Source organism: Laetiporus sulphureus (assembly GCF_001632365.1).
Source record: "Laetiporus sulphureus 93-53 unplaced genomic scaffold LAESUscaffold_5, whole genome shotgun sequence".
In the NCBI taxonomy this organism is placed as follows: domain Eukaryota; kingdom Fungi; phylum Basidiomycota; class Agaricomycetes; order Polyporales; family Laetiporaceae; genus Laetiporus; species Laetiporus sulphureus.
The window spans coordinates 1033974-1047710 of record NW_024468514.1 but is presented as its reverse complement, the minus strand read 5'-3'; the positions used below and the strand labels follow the sequence as shown (position 1 = coordinate 1047710).

General features: G+C 51.8%; 8 protein-coding genes across 8 annotated transcripts; 4 read left to right on the top strand and 4 right to left on the bottom strand.

The window, feature by feature from the left end:
• The first annotated feature begins 398 nt into the window (after positions 1 to 398).
• On the top strand, positions 399 to 3337 carry LAESUDRAFT_721893 (Ca2+-binding actin-bundling protein). The gene is made up of 10 exons (XM_040908097.1): positions 399 to 512; positions 565 to 691; positions 744 to 897; positions 953 to 1093; positions 1144 to 1616; positions 1666 to 1792; positions 1846 to 2444; positions 2497 to 2756; positions 2813 to 2898; positions 2954 to 3337. Exons 2-10 carry the CDS (start codon positions 615 to 617, stop codon positions 2996 to 2998), a joined length of 1962 nt encoding a protein of 653 aa, XP_040768254.1. The 5' UTR covers positions 399 to 512; positions 565 to 614; the 3' UTR covers positions 2999 to 3337.
• Positions 3338 to 4246: 909 nt separating this feature from the next.
• Positions 4247 to 5154, top strand: LAESUDRAFT_601600 (uncharacterized protein; the record flags this gene model as incomplete). Its single annotated transcript, XM_040903066.1, has 2 exons — positions 4247 to 4403; positions 5012 to 5154. Coding segments are annotated over 2 exons (300 nt in total), but the record flags the coding sequence as incomplete, so codon positions are not given.
• Positions 4847 to 5896, top strand: LAESUDRAFT_428172 (uncharacterized protein). The gene is made up of 7 exons (XM_040902421.1): positions 4847 to 4898; positions 5012 to 5152; positions 5209 to 5224; positions 5286 to 5346; positions 5397 to 5431; positions 5487 to 5704; positions 5773 to 5896. The coding sequence occupies exons 2-7, from the start codon at positions 5143 to 5145 to the stop codon at positions 5814 to 5816; spliced, it is 384 nt and encodes a 127-aa protein (XP_040768252.1). The 5' UTR covers positions 4847 to 4898; positions 5012 to 5142; the 3' UTR covers positions 5817 to 5896.
• A 604-nt stretch (positions 5897 to 6500) lies between these two features.
• LAESUDRAFT_810124 (uncharacterized protein) lies at positions 6501 to 6917 on the bottom strand (the record flags this gene model as incomplete). Its single annotated transcript, XM_040914188.1, has 2 exons — positions 6501 to 6572; positions 6633 to 6917. The coding sequence occupies 2 exons, from the start codon at positions 6915 to 6917 to the stop codon at positions 6501 to 6503; spliced, it is 357 nt and encodes a 118-aa protein (XP_040768251.1).
• Positions 6918 to 7867: 950 nt separating this feature from the next.
• LAESUDRAFT_721889 (amidase signature enzyme) lies at positions 7868 to 10545 on the bottom strand. Its single transcript, XM_040908096.1, has 10 exons — positions 10426 to 10545; positions 10336 to 10363; positions 10100 to 10252; positions 9439 to 10044; positions 9194 to 9383; positions 9065 to 9140; positions 8928 to 9015; positions 8817 to 8878; positions 8408 to 8763; positions 7868 to 8349 (listed from the first exon to the last, which is right to left on the bottom strand). The coding sequence occupies exons 3-10, from the start codon at positions 10129 to 10131 to the stop codon at positions 8086 to 8088; spliced, it is 1674 nt and encodes a 557-aa protein (XP_040768250.1). The 5' UTR covers positions 10132 to 10252; positions 10336 to 10363; positions 10426 to 10545; the 3' UTR covers positions 7868 to 8085.
• A 226-nt stretch (positions 10546 to 10771) lies between these two features.
• On the bottom strand, positions 10772 to 12182 carry LAESUDRAFT_428031 (uncharacterized protein). Its single transcript, XM_040902420.1, has 3 exons — positions 12016 to 12182; positions 11740 to 11944; positions 10772 to 11682 (listed from the first exon to the last, which is right to left on the bottom strand). The coding sequence occupies exons 2-3, from the start codon at positions 11902 to 11904 to the stop codon at positions 11125 to 11127; spliced, it is 723 nt and encodes a 240-aa protein (XP_040768249.1). The 5' UTR covers positions 11905 to 11944; positions 12016 to 12182; the 3' UTR covers positions 10772 to 11124.
• Position 12183: 1 nt separating this feature from the next.
• LAESUDRAFT_428030 (uncharacterized protein) lies at positions 12184 to 13010 on the top strand. Its single transcript, XM_040902419.1, has one exon. It carries the CDS (start codon positions 12305 to 12307, stop codon positions 12824 to 12826), a length of 522 nt encoding a protein of 173 aa, XP_040768248.1. The 5' UTR covers positions 12184 to 12304; the 3' UTR covers positions 12827 to 13010.
• A 51-nt stretch (positions 13011 to 13061) lies between these two features.
• Positions 13062 to 13666, bottom strand: LAESUDRAFT_721887 (uncharacterized protein). Its single transcript, XM_040908095.1, has one exon. It carries the CDS (start codon positions 13381 to 13383, stop codon positions 13195 to 13197), a length of 189 nt encoding a protein of 62 aa, XP_040768247.1. The 5' UTR covers positions 13384 to 13666; the 3' UTR covers positions 13062 to 13194.
• Positions 13667 to 13737: the final 71 nt, after the last annotated feature.

The following is a 13737-nucleotide window of genomic DNA, read 5'->3' as shown; positions in this document are numbered from 1 at the left end:
CATGAAAATTTTGACGAGCTGAAAATACGCCGCGGCGTATTCTCTTTGTCGCCAGTCTGTTTGCCAGATGTTAAACCAAGGATAAAAGTGAGCTGCCTTTGAACACTATTTTTCTGGCTTCGTGCTTCATGGACTTCTCCTATTCTGCATGGTCCAACTACGGCAAAACGGTCCCATATATGCAGCGTTCCGTGTTGGCAAAGTAGCTCTTTCGTAGCAGTGCCATTGCTGTGCTCGGAAGGTAACACGACTTCGAAATTGTCAAAGCGAATATGAAAAAAGCAACTGAGCTACCAAGTCCGAAACCCCGCTTCACCCTCGATCTGAATCTCCGCTGTCGTGAATCGCTTGAGATTGGCACTCCGAATGCGTACTCCGATGTGGCTGCTGTGGCACGCATCCTCTGACTTACTTCACCCCCTTCCAAACCTTCTACAGTTGGTGGCTGGACTGCTTTTCGCTCTGTTCATTGCGCGCTGGTTGAGAAGGCTGTGCGAAACTTACTTGACTAAGTCTGTCATCAATGCTGTGTAAAGCGCAGCGCTGACTGCGGCACATTTATAGCAGCTCGACGTCACCAATATCAGCCATTCACCCTTTCGTCAAAGCTCACCATGGAGGCACTCCGGTTGCGCAAGAAATTTCCTCAGGTCTCCGAAGAGGAGATGTTTGATCTCGTCAATCGTTTCAAGTACGTCCATGTGCAGACTGGCGAAATGTATTCGCTCATCATGCATGGACAGTACGATTAACACGGATACACCGGGTCGTATAGACAAGGCGGATGTGTTGCAGGCGCTTCAAAGCAACGGGGAATCCTACGATCGCGCGAGGGAAACGCTGAAGCATGTGCAGATCGATGCTAGCGGGAAGGTCGAGCTGGAGGACTGGGTAGAGGTGCGCCCTCGCTTGCTCGGAGCAATGCTCTCCTGTGCTCAAACCCGATGCGCAGCTCAATGTCAAGCTCAAGACTCAAGCGCCAAGGGCCCTGCCTACCCATAGGGGCAAGGTCACTGTACAAGGCTCGAATGCCAACGTCAGTCATACCATCAACGAGGATGAGCTAGGGGAGTTCACGAATCACATCAACGTGGTACGTGCTTTGTCCGTGCGGACTGGCAATACTCTTCAATTTTTGTGTAGGTCCTCCAAGGCGATCTTGACATCGGCTCGCGTCTCCCTATACCTACGAATACGATGCAGATCTTCGACGAATGTCGAGACGGCCTGATTCTCTGTAAACTCATCAATGACTCTGTCCCCGACACTATCGATCCTCGTGTGCTAAATAAGCCAACCGCGCGCAAGCCCTTGAACGCATTCCAGATGACAGAGAACAACAACATCGTCATTACTTCTTCCAAGGCCATTGGCTGCTCGGTCGTCAACATTGACTCCACTGACATTGCGGAGGGTCGTGAGCACTTGATCATGGGTTTGATCTGGCAGATCATCCGCCGCGGACTGTTGGCACAGGTGGATATCAAGATCCACCCGGAGCTGTACAGACTGTGCGAGGATGATGAAACCATTGAGGACCTGCTAAAGCTCACGCCGGACCAGATCTTGCTAAGGTGGTTCAACTATCACCTCAAGGCGGCGGGATGGGAGCGAAGGTGCGTGCGGCCCGTGATGATCGGAACTCGATGTTGATCGTTGGTGCAGAGTGCGCAACTTCAGCCGAGATGTCTCGGATGGCGAGAACTACACCGTCTTGCTCAACCAGCTCAAGCCTGACGAGTGCTCGCTCGCTCCTCTTCAGACGCGGGATATGCGCCAGCGCGCGGAGGAGGTGAGAATGGATGCATTTTTTTCGACTGAAGTTCCTGGCCAACAGTCTCACAGGTGCTGCAAAACGCGGGCAGAATTGGATGCAGGAAGTATCTCACACCCGCATCGCTCGTTTCCGGAAATCCACGCCTGAACCTCGCCTTCGTCGCGAACCTTTTCAACAACCACCCGGGACTCGCGCCATTGGACGAGCAGGAGGCGAAGGACTACGGCGTCGTCGAGGACTTCGATGCCGAGGGCGAGCGAGAGGCGCGGGTGTTCACACTCTGGCTCAACTCGCTCGGCGTCTCGCCGGGCGTGTACAATCTCTTCCAGGACCTCAAGGACGGGCTCGTCATCCTGCAGGCCTTTGACAAGATCCTACCTGGCAGCGTCGTGTGGCGCCGCGTGAGCAAGCCGAAGAAGGACGGAGGGCACGAGCGTAGCATGAGCGCTGCGAGCACGAACACGGGCGAGGGCGAAGGCGAGGAGGAGGAAGATATTGGCATCACGCCGAATCAGTCAAAGCTGTCTCGCTTCAAGCAGGTCGAGAATTGTAATTATGCGGTGGAACTGGCGAAGCAGAACGGGATGCACATGGTCGGCATACAGGGCGCGGATATTGTGGATGGGACGAAGACACTTGTGCTCGGCCTCGTGTGGCAGCTCATGCGGCACGTGGCAGTCCAGATATCCCATTTAACTGTACTCATAATGCGTGTGCAGGATGAACATCACGAAGACGCTTAGCTCCATTTCTGGAAAAGGCCGTCCGATCAGTGATACCGAGATCCTCAAATGGGCGAACACGACCGCGCAGAAGGCGAGGGCGGGCATCAAGTCCATCCGGTCGTTCAAGGACCCTTCGCTCACGACGGGCTTGTTCTTCCTCGACCTCCTCGAGGCGCTGCGTCCGGGCATCGTGGATCCCAACCTCATCATTCAGGTCAACGAGTACGGCCCGTACGAGGATCGGAGGCAGAATGGTACGTATATACCTTTTCATGTGCCTTTCGAATTGTTAATCATACGCGATTGCTAGCGAAATTGGCGATCTCGATTGCACGCAAGATGAACGCGCTTATTTTCCTGGTGCCAGAGGATATTGTCGACGTTCGTCCTCGCCTGGTATGTCGCCTCATGCCTCCTCTGTCTATTGTCAAACTCATTATGCGTTTTTTAGATCATGACGTTCGTGGGCAGTCTCATGGCTATCGAGAACCAGTAAATGAATGGCTGTTGCTTCTCTTCTCGGTGCGGTCTCGTTCATATTTGATGAGTTTTCGGACAGCTCTATGTTGTACACAATCTAGCAGTAATGCCGCATGGCAGTTTGGGAGCTATACAATAAAGAAAGCGGTCAATACAGTTACCTTCGATTTGCAGTGCGCTACGAGAATGTTGAACACCACAGCTTTCTATGGAAACATGGGTTACAAATCTGTATGTGATTGCTAATTTTTCATGTGAACTATCGCTTTTCATGAAGTCTTCGTGTGACGAATGCGACAGTGTCGCTCCATCATCATTGTATCTCACTGGCAATTCAATCTTACGAGACCCTGCGACATATCCATATCTGATAACCGTGTCAAGGACAGCGCCGGTAACAGAAGTGACGATGCTCCTGCTCATCAAGGAACTAGATATGAGCGATTCAAGAGCCACCGACAATCTTCATACGGATTTGGCACGCGTCGGCGCGCAATCTCGTCAAAACGAAGATCATGCAAAACATGATTTTCTCACATCTCGCTAGGTTCCAGGAGCGTATATGCCTTCCCTTCCTGCCTCAGTGATCGAACAGGCCTGACATATGCAGGTTGAGCATGAGTTGCCTGCTCGCCAAACCCCCGTGTTACACGTAAAGTGGGCACGGTCATCAAGAGCACAAATTTCTTTTAGCACCGCGATATTTGGATGCAACGGCGAGCTGCTGTGTTGCTATCGCACTGCTCCCACGACCTCTTCCTTAGCTTCTCTCTGCGACTAGAAGCAAGGGAAATGTACTCATGCGCGCATGATGTATCATACATATCTGATACGGTTGTTCTGTTTGAAGGCGAGACCGATGGTTTTTGCGGCGATCTCCAATACCTGTGCTATCCGTAAGTCCCATCTGTGCCTTACCCAGGTCTGCGTTCATGTCCGTTCTTTCAGGCATTATGTAAAGATGAGTCGGGCGCCGATGGGCATCCTTAAAGTCCCTCCGAGACCCGTTTTGTTTTGCATTGACCGTTGTCACCGACGTTGATACCTCTATGTCGAACGCATCAGCTGCAAGCATATTGGTTCAGGAAGAAGTGGACCTCTTACAGCAAGGGTGAGGATGACGATACGTTCCGAGGCGTTCTACTGACGAGTATGCGATCACTGTCACAGATACGCCAATAGCTACTGCTGTCTCGCAGCTGCTGGTACGCCCCCGGGTCGGACCACTATAAGCGATCAGACTCGACTTACAGACTGGACATGTTCAGCCCTCATCTTCTTTGAATACATTGTGACTTTCTCTGAAGAGATTCACGTCATCTGGGGAGCCAGGTTGACCACTGTCACGGTCATCTTTGCCCTCAACCGTTATCTCCTCATGGCACAAGGCGTTAATTTCGCACTGAATCCCGTCTGGTGGCGTACTCCACTGGTAAGCCATGTGATGTCGTGCTGCTAGTGAATCGAGCACTCATGATCTATGTGCACACAGAGGTGAGCGGCGACGACCGCACCATATGTTCAGCGCAGTTAAGAGGTTGTCGCAGCTGCGAGGCTGTGCTCTTATTGGATGATGTGACAATTATTGCTCTTGAGGCTGTGACAGCAAGTCAGAGATTGTTTGACCCCAGATTTCACGAAAAGACTGATCGATAAAATGTTAGGCTTTTCCGCGTTCCGCACATATGCTATTAGTGGACACCAGATCGTTCCTGCATTGCTAGTCTTGTTACTGGGGCTAGCACCAGTCGGCGCCAACGTCGTGAGTATATGCGTTTTCCACCAGCATATGTCTGTTGAGCACCTCTGGGCAGTACGGATTTACAAGAATTTCATACGAGTTTGTCACTTACGTAGGCAGCTATCCAGTTTGTGGATTTAACAACCGCGAGACCGTCGCGATAAAGAAGAAGTAAGTGCTACGTCCGCCTCTCCGATGTCGGCACTCCTAGGACTGACCCTCCTTTGCTTAGACGTGAGTTTGAAGAAGACCGAAGGGTTGTTGCTCTGACACGCACGATCTCTGCAGTCGTCATCATCGCGCGCATCTTCCCGGCTGTATCCGACCTGATCGTGGTCCTTGTCACTTGGTTCAAAACATCCGCGCTCGCCATAGAAGTGCGGAAGTTACGGATAAAAGGATCGATCGCGACATTGTTGATGAGAGATGGTGAGTATGTGAGGTTCTCTCAGTGCATACGATGCCTTACAAGCAGCCAAATCAAGGCACGCTCTACTTCATGTACGTCGGGCTCTTTCACAGTACCTTGCCATGACGGCGCTGTTCTTCCACCGTTCATTAGGGCCCTTCTGCTTCTCAACATCCTTGAGATCGTGATCAACATCCGCTATGAGGATCCGCAGGCAAGTCTACCCATACAAGAGCATGGTCACTTTCATTGATGTGTAAGCAGAATCCCGCAACCTACATCACAAATTTCTTGCCACCGTAAGCGACCGATCTTACTCAATTCAGCTCAACCCATGCATACCGAGTCAATCAGAATCTCATCAATCCTGGTGTCGCGCTTCATCCTCAACCTACGCCAGGCGTCCCTCGGCAGCATGGGGCTGAATACGACTTCTCACAGCACCCTGAACAAGCTGAACTTTACACCTCGCCTGGTCGGCAACATTGGCGCCGAGGTCCAGCACACGTCTCTTGTTTTTGAGAATGTCGCTGAGGATAGCATGGAGGACGAGCAGGATATCAGTGTGGACTGTGAGACCTACGAGTTAACGCAGGTGCAGTAGTCATCGTACTTACAGCCATGTAATCGTGTTCCATAGTGCCGACTCTGACTGTAGCCCGCATTTCAAACACCTCGACATGATAATCTGATCGTGATTTCTGAGCAAAATGTTACGCAAGGGGGAGATTCGCCAGGCCAAAAGCTGCATCCTGCTGCCAAGATGCCGAATGCAGTCCGAGATGTAGACAAAAATCGGTGAATTGGTAGCAGCAGTCAATCTGTTGCATGCCCGAGACTAATTCTACAGCATAGCAGATATTTAGACCATTGCAAGTAAAGCGTCGCAGCGACGCGGTCTCACCTAGTCTCACAAACAATGGACACATATCGGTGGCTGGAAATGTCATCGGTCCTTGCGGAATTTGAGAAATACAGGCACAGCTCGAGTCGGCCGCAGCCGCCAGAATGAAAGCACCCACTATCAGCCAGAGCGATGAATCGATGACGGTTTATGAGGGAACGCAGGTGCCGACCAACGTAACAAAATAGCACTGGCATCTGCAAGTCTGTGTACCTTCAGCGGCAGAATTTCAAGGCTCCTAACGGATTTCTCAAGCCATATGGCACGCATACACGCCGAGGAAAGTGAGCATTATCACTTCGTTTGGTCGCAGAGTTAGTAGTACAGATCCCTTCGTCCGATAATTCTTACAGTTGTGTCAAGTACATGCTCTAGAGAGCTTCTAATTTCTTCCTTCTTCTCCTCATCGTGCGCGAGCAACGAGTGACCTGTCATCTCTGCAATCAAATAGTCAGTCTCACAATCTACTCGCACTCGCCTTCGGGCTTAGGCAATCCCTGAGTCATATAAAACGTTGTGAGAGCAACGAGGACATCCTAGTCACATAGTATGCACGGGCCATCGTAATCTCAAGCACCGTCGGCGCCACATCGCACAGCACACCTCCCTCCTCCGTCCTTCTTGTCGACAGTAAAGTGGAATTTCTTCGGGTCGCCCGTCATGATGAACGGCCTGACCGGATCGATCGTCGTGTGTGCCGTGTGCGGCGCATCCGTCTCGGCGGGGTTGATCATCTGCTCCGCGTTCCCATGGTCTGCCGTGATGAACAGGATGTAGCCCGCGTCCTCAGGCCTCAGGCCCTGTACACCCTCGTGACGGCCTTGTTCGTTGCAGAGATGGCCTCCATTTCTGCCTTGTCCGCGCCCGTGTGGGCCAACCATATCTGGCGGCACAAAGTAGCACATCACGAGGGGATCATATGCCGCTCCTCGTTGGGATATTGCTTCTCAATACGGCCGTTGAAGAAGAACTTGACGTGTGTGGATTTCTCAGTTTCTAGGCACGAGCGGAGATCTGCTAGCACGATAACTCACAATGTGTCATTGAGAGCACAAGGTTCTACAGCACCGCGGTTTTGGATACCACGGCGAGCTCCTGAATTGCTATCGCACTGCTCTCATGACTTGTTCCTCAGCTTCTCTCTGCGATTAGAAGCGAGGGATTCCCAAATGTACTCACGCGTGCATGATGAACTAGACGTATCACAGCTGATACGGCTGTTCTGATTGACAGATGGTCTTTTCAGCAATCTCCAATACTGTGCTATCCATAAGCCGCCATCTGAACCTTACCCTCTGCGTTCATGTCCGGTCAATCAGGAATTACATAACGATGAGCCGTGGGCCGATGGGCATCCTTAAAGTCCCTCCGAAAACAATTCTGTTTCGCATTGACCATTGTCACCGACGTTGACGACTCTACAATGTCGAACGCGTCAGCTGCAAGGATATTGCCTCAGGAAGAAGTGGACTTCTTACAGGAAGTGTGATGACGACCATACTTTCCGAGCCGTTCCACCGACGAGTCTGTGATCACTGTCACAGATACGCCGGCATCTAATGCGGCCTCGCAGCTACTGGTTCACCCCCGGGTCGGACCATTCTAACCCATCGAACTTGTACAGAATCTAGCAGTAATGCCGCGTGGCAGGTTGGCAGCTATACAATAAAGAAAGCGGTTACAACTACCTTCAGTTTGCAGTGCGCTACGAGAAGGTTGAACACCACAGCTTTTCACGGAGACATGGGTTAAAAACGTATGTGGGATTGCTAATACTTCATGCGAACTATCGCCTTTCATGAAATCTTCGTGTGACGAATCCCACAGCGCTGTTCCATCATATTCGTATCTCACTGGCAATTCAACCTTACAACATGCGCACATCTGATATTCATGTCAAGCACAGTGCCGATAACAGAAGTGACGAGGTTCCTGCTCATCAACGAGCCAGGTATGAGCGATTTTACAGCTACCGACGATCTTCATACGGATTTGACATGGGTCCGCGGGCAAGCTGGTCAAGATAAAAACTATGCAAATATGATCTTCTCACATATCGCTAGGTTCCAGGAGTGTGTATGCCTTCCCTTCCTGCTTTAGGAGCCGATCAATGATCTTCATGCCCTCGAGCACCTTTTCCTCTTGTAGGCGTTTCCCGACGATCTGCACGCCTACCGGCAGGCCATGCATCTTTTTCGCATCATACATACGGTATGCGCCACCTTCGATGGCGTTCTTGGCCTTAAACGCACCAAGGGCATCGCGGTTCTGATCGACGTGCGTGATAGGCAGAATGCCTGCAGTGTAATCAAGCTGGAGTCAAGAACAATCAGTTTATACTCGGATTCAATGATTGAAGTTTTGAACATACCAGATTCCACAAGAAAGTATACCCACATGCCTTCCATCCCTCCAGCATCCCTCCATGCGGCACCGCAGGAAGCGAATTGGGCACCGTCAGGATGAAGTCGAGCTGCTGCTCGCGCATGAAGTCGAACCAGCGTTCCCGGTACGCCTCACGCTGCGCTACGAGCGCGAGGTACTCCGGCACGGTCTTCTCGCTCCATGCCTCGACGAGGCCCGCATAGAGCTCGTCACCGCGGATGTGTCGAAGGTACCAAGCGTAGAGCTTCTTGATGATGCGTGGCGTGCGGAACATCGCGAGTGCCTGGACGACGCCCGGGTCGTTGAACTCGCCAAATTGAAGCGGCTCGATGCAGCATTTGGCTGAGTGGAACAGTCAGCCGTGCGGAGGGGTCGAATAAAGGTGCGACACGTACTGCCGTCAGCCATCAGAAGCAAGGATGCGATCTTTAGGCCCTCATATGGGCTCGGAGGGTCTCTGTGGTGCCTGTCAGATGTGGCGAGGTGTGTGCGGCGACAGAACTCACATCTGAACCACTTTGTGACCGTTCGCTTCCAAGGTGGAAACAACCGTTGCAAGTGCACGTTTACATGCAGGGGAGGGCCTCACGACACCTTGGGTTGCGGTCAGTAGCCTGATCGACTCACTGCGCATGATACACACCATCATCCCACATGACCCCCCAGCGGAGGCCCTTATCGGTAGACAAGTCAACATCGCGCCAGGGGATCGGCAGGACCTATCCTGACCCGTTCGTTCACAATCAAGAAGACTAGAGCGGCCACCACTCACCGCGTGGTCGTACTCCCATGGGCTCATGCTCATCACTGCGCGCCAGAACGTCTCGAGGTCTTCGAGCGTGCGTGTCATGGGTGAGAATGACACAGGCACGCCCTCTTCACCTGGAATGCTGGTGTGTGCGTTGCCGGTTTTCAGGAACCGGTAAGATGACGCTTTGATCGTGTAGACGCCGGAATAGTGCCTGAGCACGCTTTAATGAGACGATAAGTTAGTATGTGCGTGGAAGTGTTGCTTACGAGGGAACTCGCACAGAGCCTGCGACGTCCGAGCCAATGCCGACGCGAGAGCCGCCGAACGCAAGAAGAGCGGCCTCACCGCCCGACGAACCACCAGGCGCGAAGTTCTTGTTGTGTGGGTTCGTCGTCGTGCCAAAGACGTCGTTCGCAGCCTCGAAGGAGAGCATCGTAACGGGCACGTTGGTCTTGACATACGGCACCGCACCCGCATCACGGAGCAGCCGCACGAGTGCGGAGTCCTTCTCCATCGGCTTGCCCACCCACGCTGAATACCCAATACAAGCATCGAAGCCCTTGACGGAGTGCTCATCCTTCAGACTTACAGGCAGGCCCGCCAGTGGGCCCTTGGTGTTGCAATTCCGCGCCCATTCCTCTGCCTCTGGTAGCATTACTTCGGTAAGACAGTTTGTCGCAGCATGCGCCTTGAGGGCAGCTTTGCTGTAGGCGGTGAGGATTTCTATGGGCTTTAGAGCACCGCCCTGTACGCTCGACACGATCTGCGAGATAGATGTGGCGATGATTGTCTTATCGGATGCGCTCAGCGATGCATGGTAGAATGCAGGGAGCATCTGGATCCGCTCGCGGCGTTCCTTCTGCTTTGTGTTGCTAGTTGGTATGGGCAACAGTGAGCTCAAGACATCTCGATGCACTAACCGCTCACCATGCGCGACGATGAGCAATGTACGAGAACATGGAGGGCTCTGTATCAATGTAGATACACAGAGCATGTCTATATCATACACGCTGCGCGGGCGGCTTTCCCATGATAGCCTTCGGATAAGACACGATGATCATGCGAGAAGCAAGTCGGTTCCTTTTTACGGAAAGTCAAAGGAAACTCGCAGGTGAGACTTCTAGACACGAGACAAGGAGCAGTCAGACGACCACGATACTTACATCGTGACGGTGCAGGTATCTTAAATACCTATTAAACACCACACACGGAATTGGTCAGTCATAGCCAGACATCTTACTTCTTTAACTTACGAAGATAGACCCCGTGTAAAAGATTTGATGCCGATGAAATGTCACTATAATTACACCTATCGCTGGCAGGGAGCGTTGTGAGCACGTAATAGTATGATATGGATTTGCTCAGAAGTTGAGGTTATGCTCTACTGATCATCATAATTATGGCCGAACACGCAACGAAAAGGAATACTACTCACCGGAGACCGCATTCGACGCAATTGGAAGAGCCTGGGGGAAAGTGTACATATGTATGAGTCGAGCAAAGAGGGGGACGTAATCTCGATGAAATCGAGATTATACTTTGGCGCCCGACTTTTCATAATCCGTTCCCGCGTGCGCGTCTATTAATGCAACTGAATTTCTACCACAACATTCAATTTGATCTCAGGCTCAATCTTCCCAACTGCATATCCCTTCGTCTTTCGTTGATGATAACTTGAATTGTGACAGATGTCTAGTTGCCCCAAATTTGCGCATCAAATGCTGAGATGCGGGAAGAGTCGCATCAACCAGCTGCGTTGCTGGGCTGCAACTGTGTGAAGGATTTGCAAGTTCAACGTCTAGTGCCTCATCGTTTGTAGGTGACATATGCCTTTGTGACGCGGATAGAACATTGACGAGAAAAGCGGAACTAGTTGTAAGTACAAGCGGGCCCAGCGTTACTAGTAGAAGTTGGTCATACGGAAGAATGTATGTATATCAGTGCGACTATACTCAATATACTCCAGGAATCAACCGGTATGGAACCCTCTCCGCCCACTGCTGCCATTCTTCAGGGAACTCTTTACTCAACACTACGTCCTCCCTCACAGTTCTCGCCATCAGATTGGCTGCTCCGTAGACCTGCAGAACCATGAATAGCCATGCGATGGCTTGCCCCACCGTGCCGTTAAACAGCCCCGACTCTCTAAACCACGATCCGCGGCTTGAGACCCACAAGACAAGGGCGAGGATGTTCATTTGGAGGCCCGTGTAGCTCGGGTGCCGAACGATGGAGTACGGGCCGGTCGTGCAGAGCTTGTGCTTGTCCTTGACCGTCAGCTCAAACGTGAAATGGCGACCGAGGGCTCGGAAGCACTGCCGACGGATCAACGTGCCCAACACGTTGAGAACGAAGCCGATGAGGAATATGTTATCGAGCGCGATCTTGCCAGTCGGACGGAACGTAGTAACGGGCAGGTTGCTCAGTATGAACTGGGCAAGGACAGTCGAAGGACGGTCCTGCGCGATGACCACCGCCGTCTCACATACTGCGGCGTACCAGCCTACGTACTAGCAATGTTGCTCGGGTCAGTGTACTGACCATAAGATATCGTGAGTATGAATGACCTTGTTCATCGCTGTCATCTGTCTTACGACGCTCGTGAAGATACGCTCATTCAACGGGATGTCCTTTGCAATCTCGCTCTTCGAAGGTGGTGGAGTTGGCGGAGTGAACGAAATATGATTGCTCAGGGCAGCAACGAGGAGGAGAGGGATTTTGAGAAGAGGCATGGCGAGGATACAGAGGATTACAGCGGATGCGTTGCAGGCACTCAGGCAAGTAGACGGTGCGTGATGTGCTGTCTCGGCCACTTCTAATCCACGCCTTTATATACTCGGAACAGCAGAAGAGTAGCTGACCGCTGACGTCCCAATACACTCTCGGAACTCTCCGGCAACAACCTGCGGGGTGATGTACTGCTTCAATATCTCGCTTCATCGTTAACAGATGGTCACGGTCGCGACAGCGCCGTACGGGTGCTTGCACATTCTTCCAGATCGAGTGTGCCGTAAGCATCCAAGAACATCCTCACGTCTAGTTCTGTGTGGAGATTCCAGAAGAGCCTATATCGACCACTAATCTTTGATTATCGCCGATCTACAGGGTCAGCCTCGGGGAGCATGGCCGTACATGCAGGCTGTGTATTCCCCGGTCATCACTGCTATTGCACACATTGAATGTATCGGACATGGGTCGAATCCGAGCTCTTCTACATGTCCAAGGTGCATTTTCAGTGATAATGTAGCAATCACGCTAATGCCCCTGCTTATGCCTGAACTGCAGACGGCACGTTCGCTACGCCGGTCGAAGCAGACAGCATCATTTCGACCCCGTGCCTCACAACTTATATCGCCCAAGTATGATAGACTGGAGCGATCGGGCGAAGACCAGAGCCGGCCGTTTGCCTGCATTGATATTCTTTCCGTGAACGCTCTTCCTTCCCACATCCGCCGATGTCCAGAGGCGGAGTTGACGAGCTGTTTGACACGTCATCTCCGCGTTACATCTCGCAGAAGCACACCTGCGAGCGCACAATTCAAGGCTTCTATATACATCATCACGATTCTGTTCTTCGCTCCACATTCCCCCTATGAGTTTCCGGTTGGTGGGTACGGAGATGTCTCCAACTCACATGCAGAAGATGGTGACTAGAGCTAGAACAGTGGTCTAATGAACTGATTCTTGCACGTCCACACTCGCCGACACCCTCGGGCGAAGTCCGGATACCCGAAGACCCGTATGCATGCAAACCTAGAGCTTCTAGCGCGGCGCGGTCTCTCTCTTTTGCGGTTCACACCGCAGCTAAAATCGTATAATCGGATCTTCGCCGGATCAAACTTCTCATTGTCTGTGTGGCTGGTCTGCGTACACTGACGATGCGTGTGCTACTAAGCCGCGTGAGTTGCGGCTAGGTACAGTATCAAATACGACGCGCCCGACATCGCGGACTGACAGGATTGACGTGTACGTCCTGACCTTGTCCTTTTAGGGACCAGATGAGAACGCAACAGAGACGGTACCTAGACTTTGATTCTGTCTACAGGGCATTCAATGAACAGTGAGTTAAACTGCCACAATGTGTTGGTTCTTGAACGTCTCTGTCGGCACGAAATAGCCAGCTGACTATTGATCAGGTTCGCAGAAAGATAAGTGGACTCCGCCAGCGGTTGCTTGGCTGATCCTCCGCACTGCACGCAGTCTCTCAGCATTCCTTGGTGGCACGGATTGCCTTGGTGGCACGGATTGGCAGGGGGGCTATGCCGATGGAGGTACCTCCGAATGGTTGTCGATTTCCTTTTCAGGTGATGACATACAGCGGTTTATGACCTTTCATGGAACGCACCGCTGTTCGCGGATCAACATTTTGTTTGCTTCTGGATATACGCTAGGCTTTTGGATAAACGCACGAGCGGAGTAAAGGTATGTTGTAGATGAAACACTGACTCATTCTGTCTTAGCATGTTTCGTCCAAAGTCATGGCGCGTGCTCACGAAGAAGGGGAAACCCAATTCCAATATTACGATCGTCTATAATTGAATCCACTCACCAAATAACCAATAAGA

Coding starts and splice junctions, on each gene's coding strand:
- LAESUDRAFT_721893 (XM_040908097.1), top strand. CDS start 615: ATGGAGGCACTCCGGTTGCGCAAGAAATTTCCTCAGGTCTCCGAAGAG. Junction 1,094..1,143: donor TCACGAATCACATCAACGTG/GTACGTGCTTTG, acceptor ATTTTTGTGTAG/GTCCTCCAAGGCGATCTTGA. Junction 2,445..2,496: donor CTCGTGTGGCAGCTCATGCG/GCACGTGGCAGT, acceptor ATGCGTGTGCAG/GATGAACATCACGAAGACGC.
- LAESUDRAFT_428172 (XM_040902421.1), top strand. Junction 5,347..5,396: donor TCCGCTATGAGGATCCGCAG/GCAAGTCTACCC, acceptor ATGTGTAAGCAG/AATCCCGCAACCTACATCAC. Junction 5,705..5,772: donor GCAGGATATCAGTGTGGACT/GTGAGACCTACG, acceptor CGTGTTCCATAG/TGCCGACTCTGACTGTAGCC.
- LAESUDRAFT_721889 (XM_040908096.1), bottom strand. CDS start 10,131: ATGTTCTCGTACATTGCTCATCGTCGCGCATG. Junction 9,016..9,064: donor GGGGGTCATGTGGGATGATG/GTGTGTATCATG, acceptor CCGCAACCCAAG/GTGTCGTGAGGCCCTCCCCT. Junction 8,350..8,407: donor ATACTTTCTTGTGGAATCTG/GTATGTTCAAAA, acceptor TCTTGACTCCAG/CTTGATTACACTGCAGGCAT.
- LAESUDRAFT_428031 (XM_040902420.1), bottom strand. CDS start 11,904: ATGCCTCTTCTCAAAATCCCTCTCCTCCTCGTTGCTGCCCTGAGCAAT. Junction 11,683..11,739: donor AGATGACAGCGATGAACAAG/GTCATTCATACT, acceptor CAACATTGCTAG/TACGTAGGCTGGTACGCCGC.
- LAESUDRAFT_428030 (XM_040902419.1), top strand. CDS start 12,305: ATGCAGGCTGTGTATTCCCCGGTCATCACTGCTATTGCACACATTGAA.
- LAESUDRAFT_721887 (XM_040908095.1), bottom strand. CDS start 13,383: ATGCTGAGAGACTGCGTGCAGTGCGGAGGATCAGCCAAGCAACCGCTG.